The 19926-nt window shown below is 41.4% G+C and overlaps 1 protein-coding gene across 2 annotated transcripts in view; it reads left to right on the top strand.

Moving 5' to 3' along the window:
* Nucleotides 1–19926, top strand: part of Vdac1 (voltage dependent anion channel 1) — a 29932-nt gene that overhangs the window by 8307 nt on the left and 1699 nt on the right. For both annotated transcript variants that reach the window (XM_046467582.2, XM_046467583.2), the window contains exons 2-8: nucleotides 2613–2685; nucleotides 3248–3297; nucleotides 4075–4227; nucleotides 4323–4375; nucleotides 12098–12325; nucleotides 18537–18687; nucleotides 19727–19784. In XM_046467582.2, the coding sequence (XP_046323538.1) occupies nucleotides 2619–2685; nucleotides 3248–3297; nucleotides 4075–4227; nucleotides 4323–4375; nucleotides 12098–12325; nucleotides 18537–18687; nucleotides 19727–19784 (760 nt within the window). In that variant the 5' untranslated portion in view covers nucleotides 2613–2618. The remainder of the gene's footprint in view (nucleotides 1–2612; nucleotides 2686–3247; nucleotides 3298–4074; nucleotides 4228–4322; nucleotides 4376–12097; nucleotides 12326–18536; nucleotides 18688–19726; nucleotides 19785–19926) is intronic.

The raw sequence follows: 19926 nt of genomic DNA, 5'->3' as shown, positions 1-19926 counted from the left end.
CCTGACCCCCTTGTCCTTGCCTGGTAATCTCCTTAACAACCTCAGGCTTTTAGGCTGATGTTTGCTGTGGGTGGAATTTTTTTTTTTTTTTTGATGGGTGGCTTTGCCTGTTGGGTTTTGGGGATTAAGTGATAAGAGAGGGCATTTGGGGAGCATTAAATGATGAGTGTTCTGCCTTTTTCCCTGAGGGAGATACCAGTCCAGATGCAAAGGCCTCCGTGTCTGTCAGGCAGGTCCTGGAGGGTCTCTCCTGTGGGGCCAGGGAAGGTAGAGGGAAGGCCCTGGGTGCTGAGGTGCTGGAGGGATTTAGATGACCCAAGGTACCACCACTGGACATTCCTCCTCTTCCCCAGGCCCATCCACAGAGCAATAACACCAAATGGAGGTGCTCTGTCCACTGGCTTATTAACCCTGGCAGGGATGGAGAATGTTCTGGGTCCTTTGCCAAGATGTCTGCAAGTCTGCTTGGGGCCCTATTACCTCAGCTTTCAATCTAGGACTGTTTTGCATTGGCTTCTCCTAGGAGGGGCCAGGCTTATCTGTGCTTAAGGCCCTCTTGTTGTTAGGCAGGTAGTATGTCTTGAGGCCTTGGTAGGTGGTTCCTGGTGTGACCCTGGGATTGATGTCCCTAGAGGATTAGTTGGGAGGAAAGAACAAGTGGGAGGAGGGGATTCCTCAGACCTGAAAATGCCAGTAGGGGTAGCCTGAACTGGATCTCCTCCCCTCTTCTCTGTGCTCTGACCCAGGGTTCCAGCCTGTTCATGTGCAAGAAATAACAGCAGCAGCAAAAATAGGACAGAGTAAACAGCTCACTGCACTTCTCTGCTGTGACACATAAGTGAGCTGGGACAAAATTAGCAAAGCTTCTGAAAAAAATAAAATAGGGCCTGGACCACAATTTCATGATTTAAAATTGTGGAGGTGTATAGTCTTTTTTTTTTTTTGGCAGTGTACCCAGCATTTCAGTGGGCTCTCGGCAGTGTCTCTGGAGTGAAGGCCTTGGTCAGGAATGCAGCTTCTAGTTGTGATCTTGTTCCCCTGGGATCACTTGAACCCCTCCTCAGTGGGCTCCTGATCCCCAGGAACATGCCATGAATGTGTTTATTTGTGTAACTGCATACATATTATGTGTGCTTTCAGATGGGTTATATGCAGATTCAGTTTGATAAATTAGGTATAATGTTTTTAAAAGTGAATGGAACCGACCTTCAGGTTAATGAGACTACTATTCTGTAATAATTCTGGGGATGGAGAAGATGTGGGAAATGGTGCTTTCTTATGACCTCTTCTTTTCCTGGATGGGGTACATAGAGTGGGCTTTCCTGGATTAGGATTTTAATTCTATGTACATAGCTTGTCAAAGCAAAACCTTCCAGGGCTGTTAGGCGCTGTGGTACATGCCTGTAATCCCAGCAGTTTGGGAGGCTAAGGCAGGAGATTGAGAGTTCAAAGCCAGCCTCAGCAAAATCGAGGTGCTAGGCAACTCAGTAAGACCCTGTCTCTAAATAAAATACAAAATAGGGTTGGGGATGTGGCTCAGTGGTCTAGTGCCTTTTAGTTCAATCCCTGGTACGCCCCCCGCCCCCCCCCCAAAAAAAAAAAAATAGCCTTCCAGGGGTGTAGTGTTGTCTGTCTTTCAGGCAAAGATTGAGTTACTCTCTTTCCTTGAACATCAAGATGCTTGATGAATATTTGTTGACTGACTTTATGATATGTAACAAGCCAAACGGTGCTTTTTTTTTTTTTTTAAATTTGTGCTGGGGATCAAATCCAGGGCCTCACACACGCTAAGCAGGTGTTCTATTATTGAGCTCCATCCCCAGTCCCCCAAGTAGTACTTGGATAGTTGGTTTTAAAATGAAGTGATGCTGCAGTGCAATTAAGTTTTGTTTAAATTAATTTTTTTTCTTTTTGTATTATATGGCTGAATTTCTTTCCATGTTGGGATTGCCTAACTAGTTAGATCTTATTTTATTCTCTGTGAGGAACATGACTCTAAAAGCGGGATCCCCTAAGGTCTGGGAATGTAGCTCAGTGGTAGGTATTTCCCTAGAATGCTCAAGGTCCTAAGTTCAATCCCCAGTTTTGTATAAAGTTGGGCTCATTCTGGTACATAATAGGTACTCAGTAATATTTGTTGGTTGAATAAAATCAGAACCATATAGAAATACGTCATCATAAAAAACTGATTTTTATTCAGTGCATTTAATGTCCTAGCAACCGACATTTTGTAAGAAGATATGTTTTATTGGCAAGAGTCCTGCAATCCAGTAAAATAGCTGGCTCATGGGAATGTGTCTTTGATAGATAATTCATTCAGCAAAAATTTACTGACTCCCTCTATGTTCTGGGCCTGTGCTCTGTCCTGGGGATATGCAGAGGAGGCTGATGGCCTGTCAACAAAGATTTACTGAGTGTCTCAACTCTGGCCCCAAAGTGAAGGACAGGACCTTACATGCTTCCTCTGCCCACACCTGGGAGGATACAGTGCCTGAAACTCTTAGTGGTGGATAATTTTTATTGGTTGTTAATTGTGTCTAATAATTTTTATTGATGGTAAACTAATTTCCATAATTACCAATGTATTTATTCTGGTGGTTCTTTTATTGCAGCAGAAGATGGCTGTGCCTCCCACGTATGCCGATCTTGGCAAATCTGCCAGGGATGTCTTCACCAAGGGCTATGGTAAGTGCTTCTGGGAGGGAGGGGGCGCCTCAGCTACAAACCCAGTTGGCATATTTGCAGTTTTACCTTAATAGTGTGGAAGACCTGGGTTGGTCCACTATTTAGAACTTCTGTGTCTGGGAAAAGAGATCAGCTTTCTGTGGTTGTGAAGCAGTTTTGGTTGTGTACCCAGTAGGGGCAGCTTGTGGATTGCTGCTAACAAGCAGATGTTCTCATTTTTTCTTGCAAGCAAGGAGCAGCCCTAGATGCTGCTGCAGTGGAGCGCAGCTTCTAAATATAGCCTGTCGTGCCCATGAGGCCCTGGTGACTGTCTCTGCCAGCTGCAGGCACCTTTCTCAGGCCTCACTAGGAGTGCATGTGGAGCCCAGGTGGGCTGTGCCTGCCTCTCTGCTCTGTTCAATGGCTGCTGAGCTCCATGGAGGCCACCACCAGCAGGGGCTGGGCCCTCAGCCTTCAGGGCCTCCGTGTTCTTCCTTGTAGAAAGCATTTCCAAACAGCTATGAGTGAGGCGCTGCTCTTGGCTTCATTACTTAATCTGTTTACTGTTTTCTTTTTTCTTTAGGCTTTGGATTAATCAAACTTGATTTGAAAACAAAATCTGAGAATGGATTGGTAAGTTATCCAACTCACATGGAACATGGGTATTTATTGTTGATTGGCAGATAGCTACCCTGTGCTGAGTGGCAGAACCAAAAGCTCCTTTTTGGATTGTGTCGGTTTTGAGGTTGTCACTCACTGCATCTGTGTGTAATGGGTGGTCCAGGGAACTGTGCCCAAAGGCCCCCTGTTTAGCAGCTGTTAATACAGGAAATGGCAATGGTTTCACTTGATGCTTCCCTTTCTGTCTCCCTCCCTCCCTTCTTTCCTTCTATGTTAGGGATCAGACCTAAGGCCTCCAGTGTGCTAGGCAAGCATTGAACCACACTCCCAGACCCTTCCTTGTATTTCTTATTTTAATATCAACCTGTGTTTAATGCCATATAATTCTTTTAGAAACAATCTTAATAGTCCCTTTTAGATTGTGTGTGTAGTCATGATTGGAAAGAAGATTTGGGTTGAGTTGCTGCCCTTGGCTTCATTACTTAATCTGTCAACTTCAGCCCATTGCTTCTTCTCTGAATGAGGCAGGAGATAGGAGGGAAGGGAGGCCTTCTTGGCCAGACTTAAGAGTAAGAGGGGAGGAAGGATACTGTCTCCTGACAAAGCATTCCCCACAACTCCTCGAGGTAGCACAGACTCTTTTACACCTCTGTACATTTTAAAGATCTAATTGAATTGTGAGATTAGCTGTCGCCTGCCCACACTCCAGGTCTCAACTGTTGCATGATGGCCTGAGTGGTACTAAGGACATGGTGGGCTGCAGGTTGTGAATCTCCCTCTCTTTTGAAGGAATTTACGAGCTCAGGCTCAGCCAACACAGAGACCACCAAAGTGACGGGCAGCCTGGAAACCAAGTACAGGTGGACTGAATATGGCCTGACGTTTACAGAGAAGTGGAACACTGACAACACACTAGGCACTGAGATCACTGTGGAAGATCAGGTAACAGCCCCTGTGAAGGGACGTGGGTTTCATTCATTCATACCTGCCGGCCTGCCCTGTGACTAAACCTGGTGGCACATTTCTTTTTTGTTCAGCTTGCACGTGGACTGAAGCTGACCTTCGATTCATCCTTCTCACCTAACACTGGGTAAGACTCTCATTTCTTCCCTGTGAGGGCTTTCTGTGGTGTTAGGGGCCCTGAAAGCCTTTTGAGACAAAGGTTTTTGAGAACGGGGCTGACGTTACCTATAAGGCAGCCTCCAAGACATAGAGATACAAATTCTCTGGTTTTCATTTGGTTTCAGGACACATCCACATCCATCCAGCACTTCTTAATTTAGAAATGGTTTTTACCCAAACCCAGGTCTTGGTGTACCTGTCCTTGACCTTGTACTCATCTGGGGATCTGAGGGTGCCCAGGCCAGGCTGCTACCCTCCTCCTCACCACAAGGAGCTTCCTTTTTAATGGAGGATGCAGATTTAGTAGTGTTTTTGAATAAGATTCTGTACTATCCTGTACTTCTGGCTGCAGGCTGCAGAATGTCTGCTTCAGTAATGCTGTTTCATATGGGCAAGCCTGCTGGTAATTGTAAATGGCTAGGGCCACAGGGCAGCAGGTGACATTTGGAAGGAATGGCTAACTGATCAGTGTTGCCAGCCCATTTGTTGGGTGGTAGGGGTCCTTCTCCCACTGAGACCTTTTGGGCTTCACTACAAGGGAGCTCCTGAGGCTGCACTTTCCGTGGTGGGACCCTCTGGTAGGTTTGTTGGTTCTTTTTTTTTTTTTTTTTTTAATATTTATTTTTTAGTTTTCGGCGGACACAACATCTTTGTTTGTATGTGGTGCTGAGGATTGAACCCGGGCGGCACGCATGCCAGTCAAGCACGCTACCGCTTGAGCCACATCCCCAGCCCGGTTTGTTGGTTCTTAATGCATCAAGTTAACTTGCCTCTCAGCTCCAGAGTGCCTGAGTGGCTAATAGGAACTGTTCTCTTCTGGAATACACACCTGTTCTTCCCACTTAGAATGGTGGGTCCCCTCAATTGGAGGAACGTTGTTTTTCACACTGATGATGGGATCAAAGGCACACACTGAATTTAAGTTTTTAATTTTTAAGTTGAACAATTTTTTTGGTAACAAGATACATAAAATTCATCATATCCATTATCTATAGTTCATTGGCATTATGAATTTCATTTTTTGCCATTCCATGTTATCTTCTTTTTTTCTTTTCTAACAAATGTTTATTCGAAAAAGCATCCACTAACGCCAGATGCTGTGCGAGGTGTGGGGTGACCACAACCAACTAGACTGGCTGACATGATTCCTGTTCTCTGGAAATAAGACCTTCTTTCTTCTTTTTCTTCTTTTTCTTCTTCTTCTTCTTCCTCTTTTTTTTTTTTAATGGTATTAGGGATTAATCCTACCTAGGGGTGTTCTACCACTGAGCTACATTTCCAGCTTTTAAAATTTTGTTTTATTTTTAATTAATTAATTAATTGATTATCTCCTCCTCCTCCTCCTCCTCCTCCTCCTCCTCCTCCTCCTCCTCCTCCTCTTCTTCTTCTTCTTCTTCTTCTTCTCTCTCTCTCTCTCTCTCTCTCTCTCTCTCTCTCTTTGGTACCAGGGATTGAACCCAGGGGCACTTAACTTCTGAGCTACACCCCCATCCTTTTTATTTTTTTATTTTGAGACAGAGTTTTGCTAAGTTGCTGAGGCTAGGTTTAAACTTGTGATCCTTCTGCCTCAGTCTCCCAAATTGCTTGAATTATAGATGTGTGCCTCTTTGCCTGGTTAAAATTTTATTTTGAATCAGAGTTTCACTAAATTGCCTGGGCTGGCCTCAAAATTTGTTGTTGTCTTGCTTCAGCTTCCTGAGTTGCTAGGATTATAGGTGTGTGCCACCATGCACCACTGAAAAGGCTTTTTGTAAGATGGTTTTGGATGATTGGTCAGGAGCTGTTTAACTCTGTCCCCTTCTCTGCCTTGATTCCTCCTGCCAGGAGCATTGCCTTTTTGCTGGTCCACTTCCCCCAGGCATCATGCCATCATACCAGGGAACAGTTATCCACAGAGATCCTCTGACAGGGTGAGGGGCTGGAGGACAAGACCACATGCCTGAATTTGCTGCCTGGACTTTGCTTGATGCTCTGAGATAGCACACTTTGGGTTTTTCCATGAACTTTGGGAAGGTCTGCAGAGAAGAGGTTTGTAGCAAGTCTTAGAGACTTCTCTGCAGATCTCCCCAAAGGGAGGTTTTTTCACACACCCACACACGTATGTATATATTTACCCACTGTATTGAGTGACTGACTTGGACCATCTAGGTTTGAGTAAGTACACTCTATGATGATTGCTAAATAATGAAATTGCTCAATGATGCATTTCTCAGAATGTGTCTTTGTCATTAAACAAGCATGACTGTAATGATCAGAAGCAGCAAATTAATGTTGCTGTTGTATTATTAATGGTTGTCCCACTGAGGTTTTCTTTCTGGTCCATGAATCAGGATCCTATGTTGCATTTAGTCCTTTGTCTTCTCTAATGTGGGCAATATTCTTATCTTTCTTTGTCTCTCTTGACATTTTGAAGAGCAGCCGATTATCTCATAGAATGTCCTTTAATTTGGATTGGCCTGATGTTTCCTCATGATTAAATTCAGGTTATAAACAGGTGTGATGGCATAGGCCTATAATCCCAGTGACTCAGGATGTTGAGGTAGGAGGCTTGCAAGTTCAAGGACAGTCTTAGTAACTTAGCAAAATCCTCAGCAATTTAGTAAGAACTTGTCTCAAAATAAAAAGGGCCCTGGGTTCAATTGCTGGTACCCAAAAAACAACAACAAAATTCACATTACACGTCTTTAGCAACCATAGAAGTGATGTTGTGTTGTGTCCTAGATGCTCTCAGGAAGATGCTCTCAGGAAGAATATGTCAGTGTGCCTCATTACTGATGAAAATGACTCTGATCATGGTTAAAGTAGTGTTTGCTAGGTCTCTTTACTGTAAAGCTATTGTTCTTTCCTCTTTGTAATTAGTAGGTATCTGATGGGAAGATATTTTAAGACCGCAAACATTCTGTTTCTCATCATTGCTTTGGCACAGATAAAAGCAGCCTTGGGTGATTCTTGCCTGTGACACTTCTGTTTGGAAAATGGTGATTTTTCTATTCCTATCATTCCTTCACTTATAATTTGAGATCTATTATAAGAAAGAGCTGTCCCTTGTCCCTCATTTATTTAATTGGTTATTTATGTTAGTAATTTATATTAGTGTGATTCATGAGTATTTATTTTATGGGTTATAACACATTGTCTCTTTTATTTTGTTGCTCACATTATCTGAGATGTGGCCGTTGGGAGCTCCCTCAGGTTGACACCTTGTGCTTTTGACGAACTCCTCTCATTTTTTTGAGCTCATCTTTATTTCTGGTTTTAGAAGATGTACAGGGTTCATCTTGTATTTGCTCTTACCTGCTATTAACCATTTCTCCAAGGAGACCTGGTTACTTACATTGGAGAATGGTGTTTAGAAGATAAGGTTGTGGGAAATATGTGTACATTTTCCTGCTGGGTATTTGAGGAAAGTTTTGATGACTCTTGATGAAGGTTGGAGATGAACATTGGCTTCCAAAGCCACTGAGGGGTGCTGCCTGGAAAGCACCTGGCTCCTGAAGATGCTGACTGTGACCGCATCTGGTCCCTAATGCAGATGGCATTAGGGACCAGCACTCATCCTAGAGTATCTGTTACAGATAAAGACTGCTTGCTAACCACAAATCAGAGTCAAGCCTCTCTTGGTGCTTGTCAGATTAGCGCCACTGCTTAAATAGCTTTAAAAAAAAAACCCAATGATATTTGAGAAAGGAAAGGCTCCACAGCTGTAGTGCATTGTGCTAGAAAGAACAGAAACCTTGGTAGAAGCCTGAGCCACTGTCCCAGCCTTGCTCCTTCTCTTGGGGAGCTTGGGTCACTGGTCAGGATCCCATGAGATGCTGGGTGCCATGGAAACTGGTGTGGGTGGTGCATACATTGGTCAGAAGCTTTGCCATGGGCATTAAAACTCTGTGATTGACAGCAGCTTTTTATCTGATGCTCATAAAATGCCCTATTTCTACATTTCGTGGCCTCCTGTTCTTTTACATGTCAGCCTCTTGATAGTCTTCTTCCTGCAAAGAATAGGTAGACCAGGGTAGGTGGATTTGGAATTTTTCTCATTGAAAGGTAATTTGTTTGTTACTCCTCTTTAAAATGTACAGAAACTGAGGGTAGGAAAGAGGGTGGGATGAGATGGACATCATTACCCTAGGTACATTGCAGGAATGGTGTGACTCTACTTCGTGTACAACCAGATAAGTGAAAAATTGTGCTCCAATTGTGTACAATGAATCCAAGTGCATCCTTCTTTCATGTGTCACTAACTAGAACAAATATACAAATAAAAATAAATAAACAAAATGTACAGAAACAACTTGAACAGAATTGAGGTCCCAGAGTTTCATTGTCATTTTTTATTTCTTTCAAGTGCTGGGGATTGAACCCAGAGCCTTGTGCATCCTAGGCAGGCACTCTGCCATTGAGCTACATCCCTAGTCTCCCAAGTGTCACTTGGGAAGGGTGTTGGCTTTCTGTTCTCATTGAGAACTTGGATTGCTTCAACTTAAATTTTTTTTTAAATTATGGAAAAATCTCAAATACACAAAATTACACAGAAAAGTATACTAAGCTCTAATCGTTTTCTCATTATTTGCCTTTAATAATTGCCAACCCATGTCATTTTTTATTTAGACAGCCATAAATAACTTCTCCACTCGCATATTATTTAAGTAACAGCACGTAATTTCATATGTAAATATTATAGTAGGTATCATTAAATGATAAGTGTTCTTTCTAAAGAAGTATAACCATTGTCTTAATATTAATTGAAAAAAGTTAACCAGAATTCCTTTATATTGTCAATACTGGGGATTGAACCCATGGATGCTTTAATACTGAGCTATTATCTCCAGTCCTTTTTTATTTTTTGTGGCTCCGGGAATCAAACCGAGGGCCTCTCACATGCTAGGCAAGCGCTCTACCACTGAGCTACATCCCCAGCGCTGTCCTTTATATTTTGAGACAAGGTCTTACTAAGTTGCCAAGGTTGGCCTCAACAACTTGTCATTCTTCTGCCTCAGCCTCCTGAGTTGCTGGTATTACAGGTGTGTGCAGCCACACCTGGCTATACTGTCAAGTCTTTAGTCTGTTCAAATATTCATGATTTTTGTGACTTTTTTAAATATTTATTTTTTAGTTATAGGTGGGCACAATATCTTTATTTTATTATTATTTTATTTTTATGTGGTGCTGAGGATCAAACCCAGTGCCTCACACATGCTAGGTGAGCGCTCTACCACTGAGTCCCAGCCCCAGTCCCATGACTTTTTTTAATAGAATCAAAAATTGTCTAGGGCTGGGGTTGTGGCTCAGCGGTAGAGTGCTCACCTTGCATGTGCGAGACCCTGGGTTCGATCCTTAGCACCACATACAAAAATAAACAAGTGAAATAAAGTTGTTGTGTCCAATTACAACTAAAAAATAAATATTAAAAAAAAATTTTCTGTGTAAAATTGGGAAAATTGTTTAGATGCCTTCTCAGTCTCTTAATTTTCCAATTTTCTTTTTTTCCTCTTGCCACTTATTATAAGGCGATCATTTGTTCTATAGTTCATAGTTATGTATAAACTGGATTTTACTGTGGGGAGCCACAATGATTGACCACACCCTTCCAGTCCTGATGCCTTAGATTCTGACCAACCACTGCATTCACTGTGGCTTGGGAGGGGTCTAGCTCGGATAGTAAGGGGTCTTCTTTGTGGGGTGTGCCCTAGGGTTGAGTTACACTCACCTGTCCCTTGTAGTCTTGCCTCTTCTGCCCTTTTTTGGATAGAACTTTCTAAGAACAAGAGTCCCCCCAATAAAAGCTCACTTCTGAACGTGTTCCCTCTCTCTCACCAGCCTCTCGTGACTTTCTCTTGCTTTCCCTTTTGGGGAGCCTGAGCCTGAGGCTGAGAGCAGGGAAGCTGTCCTGAAGCTTGTGTAAAGGTAAACTGTGTCTGTGTTTTATCTGGTGTCCCTGCAAATTCACACCAGTGATCTTAAGTTCAGATGCCTGTGCTGGTCGGGGGCAGCACCACTTATTATAAGGAGATCAATTTGTTCTATAGTTCATAGTTACATATAGACTGGATTTTACTGTTTGTATCTCTGTAGTATCATTTAACACATTCATTCCCCTATCCCCATTTTTTTTTTTTGGTGAATTGTTAAGTCTAGAGGCTTTGTCACATTTGGATTCTGTTATGGGGTGCAGGGACTAAAAATAGAGGTAGTGCTGTGTGCTTCTGTTGCCTGTGGGATGCACACATAGGCCCTCTATTTGTATGATGTCAGCGTTATTCATAAGCCTACTTTTATAATTCCTCCTTCATTTATTGGTAGAATATTATAATAAAGAGAAAATTCTCATCAACTATTTGGTGACCTTGAGGCATAGTTAGTACAGGAGAGGAATTGATTCCTTTTTTATTTTCAGAGTAATAAGTTGATTCTCTGGTGTTCAGAGATGATAATTTTTTTGTGTCATTATGAATTCATAGATTAAAACATATTCAATATATTTTAATCTACTGCCAATATTATTATTTTTTAAAAAATGTTTTCATTAGTGCATGATATTATTTTTACCAAAGCCCTTCCTTCAAAGCCCCTTCATGTGAGCTCTTCAGTCTTTTTGCTCAACCCCAGGAATGTTTAATAGCTGTGGTAGCTGGTGCAGGATCACCTTGTATATTTTCTGCCCAGACTTGTAATTGGACATTTCTCAAGGAGCAGTGGTTCCTCAGAGGAGGGAATTTAAAAATAAAATAATATATATATTTTAATATCTTTATTTATTTAGGCTGTGCAGTCCTTGGGCGTTCTAAGCAGATCTGATTTCTCCTGTGGTCTCTGCTGAAAATGCAGATGGCCGCAGAATGGGGCCATTTTATAGCTGAACAACAGAAACAACCAGATGAACATAGTTCCTATTCTTTTGATAAATTCAATCTTTTTTTCCAACTTTTGCTTTTGGTAAAAGACAATATATTTGCTGGTGATATGACCCTTCTTTGGGGTTTCTGGTTCTGGAGGAACAGGCATCAAAGGCACTGAACTGGTCATAAACTCAAATGTGGCACCATTAGCCTGGACCTGGGGTCAGGTGCAGCTAACCAGGACTTCTGGCCCCCATGACTGCCGGGCCCCAGCTTCCACATCAGCACCCAGTTCTCTGAATTATATACACAACAGGGTCTCACAAACATGGCCTTGAAAGCTATCTTACCTTTGTATTCACTTAGAAGGGCTGTAGTATTTGCTTTTATACTTACTGGCTGATCCAGAAAGAAGATGACCATCTCCTTAAAACTGCTGTTTAGGTAGCTGCCTTCATGACAGATATATCTTTCCCACAGGTTTGGAAGATAGCAAAGATGCATCTGTTTCATAATTACATAGTAGTGCTCTGCCTAATAAATGCTTGTGTAGGCTGTTCCTTAAGCCTAAGGAGAGGAGAGAAAAGAAAGATGACCAAGTGCTTACTTTTCAGGTCCCTCTGCTGTGCTCTCACTTTGTTACTGTGCCTCTGCAGACTGGAGTCCAGTTGAAGAGAGGCCACATCCTGTCCAATGTGACCAGTAGCTGCTTACCAAAGACCTGAGGCCCTGACTTCATCTCCACCCCCTCTACCCCATTTAAACTGGGATTAAAAAAAGAAATTTGCATTCCTTGGCATGATGATACCAAGGTGAGTTAGCTTCTGATTGTAATTTAATTTTTTTTCCTTCAGGAAAAAAAATGCTAAAATCAAGACAGGGTACAAGCGGGAGCACATCAACCTGGGCTGCGACGTGGACTTTGACATTGCTGGGCCTTCAATCCGGGGCGCTCTGGTGCTGGGTTATGAGGGCTGGCTGGCTGGCTACCAGATGAATTTTGAGACCGCAAAGTCCCGAGTGACCCAGAGCAACTTTGCAGTTGGCTACAAGACTGACGAATTCCAGCTTCACACTAATGTGTAAGTGTGCACGTGCAGAGTTTGAGTATGTCTCACAGGGGGGTGATTTTCATTTTTTTTTCCCCTAAATGCAATTTCTTTTCCTTTTTTGTACTGGGGGTTGAACCTAAGAGTGCTTAACCACAGAGCCATGTCCCCAGCCCTTTTTATATTTTATTTAGAGATAGAACCTTGCTAAATTGCTTAGGGCCTCACTAAGTTGCTGAGGCTGGCTTTGAACTCCTGCCTTAGCCTCCAAGCTACTGGGATTACAGGTGTGTGCCACTGTGCTTGGCCTAAGTGAAATTTTTTTAAAAAAATATTTTTTAGTTATAGACGGACAGAGTATCTTTATTTTGTCTATTTATGTTGTGCTGAGGATCAAACCCAGTCACTCTTCCACTGAGTCACAACCCCAGTCCCCTAAGTGCAATTTTTAATCACTATAATAAGTGTTTGTTGGCATCAGATGAATCAAATGGCCTCTTGGCATTTTTTCTGTTTCCCACCCATCCATTTCCTAAAGTGTCTTAGTTTCTGTTCTGTGAACAGCAAATACTGCCACTGGTACCCAGGATGACTGATTGGTTATAACAAGACATGGTGTCAGTCCAGGGGGTGTCCCTTTCCTGCAGCATTCTGGACCCTGGAGGTCCTTACAGTTTTAGTTAACAAAATGGGGGGACAGGATAGGGAAGATGAAGCTCTCTTGCTTGCATAAGCCTGAGGATCAGCTTTCATGCTTAGTGGAATATAGACATGGTAGATAGATTAGGAGGTGATTATCTCAGTGAAGTGCAAAGGTCTTCTCTGCATTTTTTTTTTTTTTTGAGGGGTACTAGAGATTGAACCTGCCCCAGAGGGTGTTTTACCACTGAGCTACATATTTACTCTTTTATTTGATTTTGAGTTGGGTCTTGCTAAGGCTGGTGTTGAACTTGTGACTCTCCTGCCTCAGCCTCCCCAGTAGTTGAGTAGGAAGCATGCAAACCACTGTGCCAAGGATGGTGGGGCATTTAAGTTTACTAATTAAGGACAGTGTGAGGAAGGGAAGAAAGGATTAAGCTTAGTGTTGAGAGAGCTCCTTATAATTAGACTTGAGTTGAAATAGAGTCATGATTTAGGTTAAAGCAAACAAAGATTTTTTTTTTTCTAAAGATAGAAGAGGGAGAGGGAGAGAGAGAGAGAGAGAGAGAGAGAGAGAGAGAGAGAGAGAGAGAGAGAGAGAGAGAATTTTTTAATATTTATTTTTCAGTTTTTGGTGGACACAACATCTTTATTTTTTTTTAAATTTTTATGTGGTGCTGAGGATCGAACCCAGCGCCCCGCGCATGCCAGGTGAGCACGTTACCGTTTGAGCCACATCCCTAGCCCCAAACAAAGATTTTAATCATAAAAATATTCTTTTATTAGTTCCAGTGAGGAATGAACCTGTGGTACTAGATGAGTAAGCTCTATCAAGTTTCTTTCTTTCCACTAGAGGTCACTACAGAAGTTTAAGAAGTCACTTCTTAAGACCAATTAAGTGGCATTTAATGTGTAAAATAATATTATTTGTTTCTTGAGAACTTTTTATCATTAGTTTAAAATTTGAAAATTTGAGTCTTTTTTTTTTTTTTTTTTTTGGTACCAGGAATTGAACCCAAGTGTGCTTAATCACCGAGTCACATCCCCAGCCCTTTTAATGTTTTATTTGGAGACAGGGTCTTGCTAAGTTGCTTAAAGCCTTGTTAAGTGGCTGAAGCTGGCTTTGAACTTGGGATCCTCCTGCCTCAGCATCCTGAGTTGCTGGGATTACAGTTGTGCTCCACTATGCCCAACTAAAAATTTGAGTCTTTTAAAACTAAAAAGTCAGAGGAAAAACTAATAGAGGCAGTTCAGGGATGGCCAGGGAGGTGAGGAGGTGTGATACAGAGGGGCAGCACCAGAGAATTTGGCGATGGAATTACTTTGTGTCCCGATTGCTGTGATAGCTACACAAATTTGTATGTGTTGAAAGTCATAGAAATGTGCAACAACACAGGTTGATTCCTTTTTTTAAAAAATTGTACCACTGGGGATTGAACCCTCGACTATTCTACCACTGAGCTCCATCCCCATCCCTTTTAAAAATTTTGGGACAGAGTCTCACTAAGTTGCCAAGGGTGGTCTTGAACTTGTGATCCTCCTTCTTCAGCCTCCCAGAGAGTAGCTGGGGTGGGAGGTGTGTACCAACATGCCAGGCTGGTTTATTTTTTTATTAAAAAAAGTAATATACAAAAAAGTCATAGGAAAAATATTAAGGCATTAGAAGTGTTTTTAAATTCAGAATTCTGGCTAGAATGGTAAGTGCTTCCTCAGTTTGGAACTGGGAGTTGGTACCAGTTCTAGGAGGAACAATGGCTATTTGACATTTCCCTCATACCTGAACTTTGGTATTTTCAATAAGGAACAAGTCGACAGAGTTTAGTTTTGTCACTGGCATGGAGGTAGCTGGCCCAGCTTCTCGGGGCTGCCCTGGTGTTGCTGGAGGTCAGATGTGGAACAGACTTTCTTTGTGCTTCCTGTAAGTAAATGTGAACAGGGAGTTCCCTCTGCTTATTGTTTTAAAAGCTAAGTGTAGGAAAGCAATATTGTAGACCCAGTTTTAGAATATTCTGGAAACTATGGCTTTTTTTAAAAAACACATTTATGCCCAAGAAATTTCCCTATTTGAATATCATACTAAAGCCATTAGAAAATCTATTACTTTCAACAGGCTGCCATTCTGTAGCATGCTTGGGCTTTTGAGGAAGACAGAGTTCCCAGAGAATTTGTGCCTGGGCTCTCTCTGTGCTTGCTGGAAGCATAGGGTCTGGCTGAGTTTCGGGGGGAAACGTAAAGACTTTAGGAGCATTTAGTGCACATCTGCTTCAGGGAAAGGGTATGGTGAAGAGCAAAGTGGAATGAAACAGCAAGAATTTGTAGTACTTAAGCCCTTTGCTGGTCCATCTCACCCATGCCCTTTCCACCAGAAGTACCCAAAGTGATGAGGCAGAACTTTGACATTGATTTTATGTTAAAAATGTTTGAGAGAGTTCAGGCAAACTTGAAGACCAGTTGATGCTTGGAGGATGCTTATCCCCACCCCCTGTTTAAAATTACAGCATTAGCAGGCATAGTGGTGCATGCCTGTAATCCTAGTGGCTCTGGAGGCTCAGGCAAGGAGGATTGTGAGTACAAAGCCAGCCTCAGCAACTTGGTGAGGCCTTAAGCAACTTAGAACTTGTCTCTAAATAAAATATAAGAAGGGCTGGGGATGTGGCTCAGTGGTTAAGCATCCCTGGGTTTAATCTCCTACACACATACACACACACACACACACACACAAAAGAATTACACCATTAAATATTTTCTTAAATTTTAATCAAAAGAGTCTGAGCCCATATTTATGAAATCAAACAGTACAGAGGTGCTTAGGAAAAGCAGTGGTTCCAGCCTGTCTCCACCTGCTTGTAGTGGCTGCTTGAACAGTCTATGTTTTCTATGGTTTCTGCTGTAGGAAGGATGCTTCTGACTGGGCCCTGGTATGTACTGTGCATATAAACAATAATCCAAAAGCAGTAATGGTAGATAGTGTGCAGACCCCAGGTTGACTGAGAAGGAAAAGTGGACCTTCAGCTCTTCATGTACATTTTATGGCTGGCAGTGACCACACAACCATTTGCATGCTGTTCTGCAAGTTCTCTGGGTGGGGCAGACTTCCCAGTCAAAGAACTTGAGCAGCGCCCCCCAAAAGGAGGAGGAGGATCTGAATGACTTGGGATGGGGATAGGGAGGGATTTCCAGTGACTGGAGTCAGTACAGTATGTTTGGAAAAGAGGAGAGAGTTTGGCCAGGTGGGATTTCATTTAGAATATTTTTGTGAGATAGAAACATTTTGTAACATAGCAAGAAATTCCCTTTCAAATCCTATAGGGCTTTGGATATTGCAGCACTGGGAGGGGGTACCCGGGATTGAACCCAGAGTGTTTAATCACTGAGGCACATCCCCAGCCTTTTTTTTTTTTTTTTTTTTTAATATTTTCTTTAGAGACAGAGTCTCACTGAGTTGCTAAGTGCCTCGCTAATCTGCTGAGGCTAGCTTTGAACTCTTGATCCTCCTGCCTCAGCCTCCTGAGCCTCTGGGATTATAGAGTGTACACTACTGCCCTAGCAAATTTTGTTTTCTTTGATAATTTGGAATTCTGTTGGTCATTCATCAAATTTGTGAATAATATCTGGTAATTTTCTAAACTACTAATATATATCAGCCTTAAGATGCTGATTCATTTGAATTTTCTTATAATATTGAATTCTGCAAGTTCACTATTAAAACTATTTGTTGTGTGATGTGAATTTATTATACATCTAAAAGTTAGGTAAAATTTGATTTTTACCTAACCTTTTAGCCTTGTAAAAGGTTCTAAGTTCAATTCCCTAGAACACCCCAAACAAACAAACAAATCCATAAAATTACAAGACAAACAACATACTGGGAAAAAAACCTCTTGTTTAAAATTTTTTTTGATTTTTGTTTTGTTGATACTAAAATTTATATAACACATGAAGTTTGAAACTTAAAAAACCTAAATGATAAAAAGTCAAGATAGTTAACTATCATTGATAGGTCTGTAACCATCATCAGAAACTTTACATTTAAGAACCAAGCTGTTTAAGAGTCTGTCAGTCAGATGCTATCCATTAAACTGCCTTCTATAATCCATATCCTTTTACTTTTTTTAAAAAATATTTTTTTAAGTTGTAGATGGACACAATAACTTTATTTTATTTGTTTATTTTTATGTGGTGGTAAGGATCAAACTTAATGCCTTACACGAGCTAGGCAAGCATTGTACCACTGAGCCACAACTCCTGCTTAATCCTTTACATTTTTTAACTCAAAGACAAATATGTAAGATTTATTAACTTTTTTATTTTCTAAAAGTTCTCAGAATGATCAGAATCATCCTACATGGAAAAAAACCACAGTTGGGTAATCTATTTTCCACAAATGAACCCCTGCTTATATTGTGAGGTAGCAATCAATGACTGAATGGACATCTGTGGTGTCCTACTCACAAACATTCCCTCTTCACGTAAAGAGCATAAACAAAGAGGGGTCAAAGAGTCCACCTTTCATTGATTCATTGACTTCTGGTGTTTGTGTAGCATGTTAAATGCATGATTTCAGTTTAATAACAACAAAATAACCAATATTTAGTCGGAAAAGTAATTATATGTTCCCCATAGCAGATATTGGCAACTTCTAACACAATCTCTAGGAATAATTCAAAGTCCTGAACCATGTTTAGAAAAACATTTTTAGCAGTCTGTGCAGGATTTAGTCCCATTTCATCATTGGTGATATTTGTGCTGTTGCTGCAGGAACTTTAAATTCTGCTGCTGCAATTTTTTTTTTTTTTTTTTGGTGTGTGTGTGTGTGTGTATACCAGGGATTGAATTCAGGTACTCTCGACCACTGAGCCATATTTCCAGCCCTATTTTGTATTTTATTTAGAAACAGGGTCTCAGGCCATTGCTGAGGCTGGCTTTGAACTTGCAATCCTCCTGCCTTAGCCTCCCGAACCTCTGGGATTACAGGCATGCAACATCGCACCCTGCTTCTGCTGCTGCAACTTTTAAGACTGCTGTGAAAGGATCATTCTCAGAAACACTGAGAACTTTGTACAACAGAGGCAGTTCTGATGTCAGCATGATCTTAAAGGAAACCTTTGACATGGTGGAACAGGTCTGAACAGATACCAGACACCGACTTGGCCATATAGCCCCACTCCCTCTGCAGTGAGGAAATGTTTCTTCCCGTCCCATTTTTATGATAGAATCATTTATAAAAGTAATGACAAGAACAACAGAAAAAATAAATCACTCAATCCCAGTGTCCTTGTCGTTGCTTCTATTTTAAAGAACATTTGGAAGCAAACTTCAGGTTCTTGACAACTCTAGTAGTTGACTGGACTGCCTTTGGGTGTTCCCAGTGACGGTTGAAGTAGCTCCTACTTTCTGAGCCTTCCTGACTCTGGTATGTTTCCTGTTCTTATTAGGCTTATTATAATTTAATACCTGTTTTTTGAAATTTGGTGATCTTCTCCATACCAGTGATGGATTCTGTGCATTTCCAGCATCCCTGCTTTCTGGTTGATAAGGGGCAGCTCTGCATGGACTCTTGCCCATTCTCTGGGCAGCTTGGCATCTGTGTTGTACTTATTTGCAGGAATGACGGGACAGAGTTTGGTGGCTCCATTTATCAGAAGGTGAACAAGAAATTGGAGACGGCTGTCAATCTGGCCTGGACAGCAGGAAACAGTAACACTCGCTTTGGAATAGCAGCAAAGTATCAGATTGACCCTGATGCCTGCTTCTCGGTGGGTACCTGTGGAATCCCACAACTCCCAGGATTGTTGGAGTTTTGTACTTCCACTTAGAGATTTTCTCACTGTGAAAAGAGTTCCACATGAGTATAATTATATAATAGCAATAGTGCTTACTGTGGATGCGAGGCATTGTATGGAACCTTTTACCTGTGAATTATTGCATTTAATTCCAGTTAAGATAGATACTGACTTGCTTTTTTAAAGTCATCTTTAAAAAACTGGAAGCTTAGGGAAGCTGATTAAGTTGCTCAAAGGCACTCCAGCAGGAAAGAACTGGATTTGACCAGACAGCCTCGCTATGAGCTTCTTTAACCAGTTCCTGTTCCATAACACAAACTGTACCCTTTTACAGTTTGTGTTATGGAACAGGAACCGGTAGGGCTTTAAATGTTTATTTTCACTCTCATTTTCCATTCTTGTTTTTAGTTCTTGCAGTGCACATTAAGAAATCAGTGGTCAGTTGGTGTCTTTTTGGCTTTGCTCTTGAGTCCTTGAATTGGTGCACAGTATTTGCAGTAAATTCTGTTGGGCTCATTTCTGTGGTCACAGGGCATTGTAGGCTCTACTCTTTTTGGGGTGGAATGAGGAAGTTTCATGTTGCAGAATGGTTTCCGCTGGTTTGTGTAATTTTCAGACAGTCCATTTAAAATCTCCTGAACAGGGAATTGAATTTGGCTCTCTTAACATTAGGCACATTAAGAACAAGGGAGAAAGGGCCTCATTGTTTGGAAGTTATGAACAGAAAGAAAGAGTTATAAGGGACAAAGCCTGCCAACAGCCTTCATTCTTTCTGCTTTGTTCTTATGAGAAATGCTAGAGTTCTTAACAATTCAAGCAGGAAAACACATTACCTACATTTGAGATATTTCATATTTAATTTAATGAATCCTGTAAATGAGGCAGTTATGAAAAAAGATGATTTGATTCTGATGCCCTAAGTTGGTTGAATAAAAATCTCTAATTACCCATTTTGAAGATGGAAGTATGAAACACTTAGCTTTTCACGTGCTCTTATCTTTTTTCTATCTAGGCCAAAGTGAACAACTCCAGCCTGATTGGTTTAGGATACACTCAGACCCTAAAGCCAGGTATGTGTTGCTTGTGGGTGATGTCAGTTCTCAGTCTTAAGAAAATTGTGATGCTAGCTTGTTGATTTATGTGTGGCTTATAAAATGCCTATATAGGACATTATAAAAGTGTGTGTGTAAAGTTTTATGATTAAATGTTTAT

This window comes from Marmota monax, unplaced genomic scaffold, assembly GCF_021218885.2.
Source record: "Marmota monax isolate L192 unplaced genomic scaffold, Marmota_monax_Labrador192_F-V1.1 WCK01_AAM20220418_F8-fsc00199, whole genome shotgun sequence".
Taxonomy (NCBI): domain Eukaryota; kingdom Metazoa; phylum Chordata; class Mammalia; order Rodentia; family Sciuridae; genus Marmota; species Marmota monax.
Note: the sequence above shows the minus strand (reverse complement) of the source record. Positions and strands in the feature narration are given on the sequence as shown.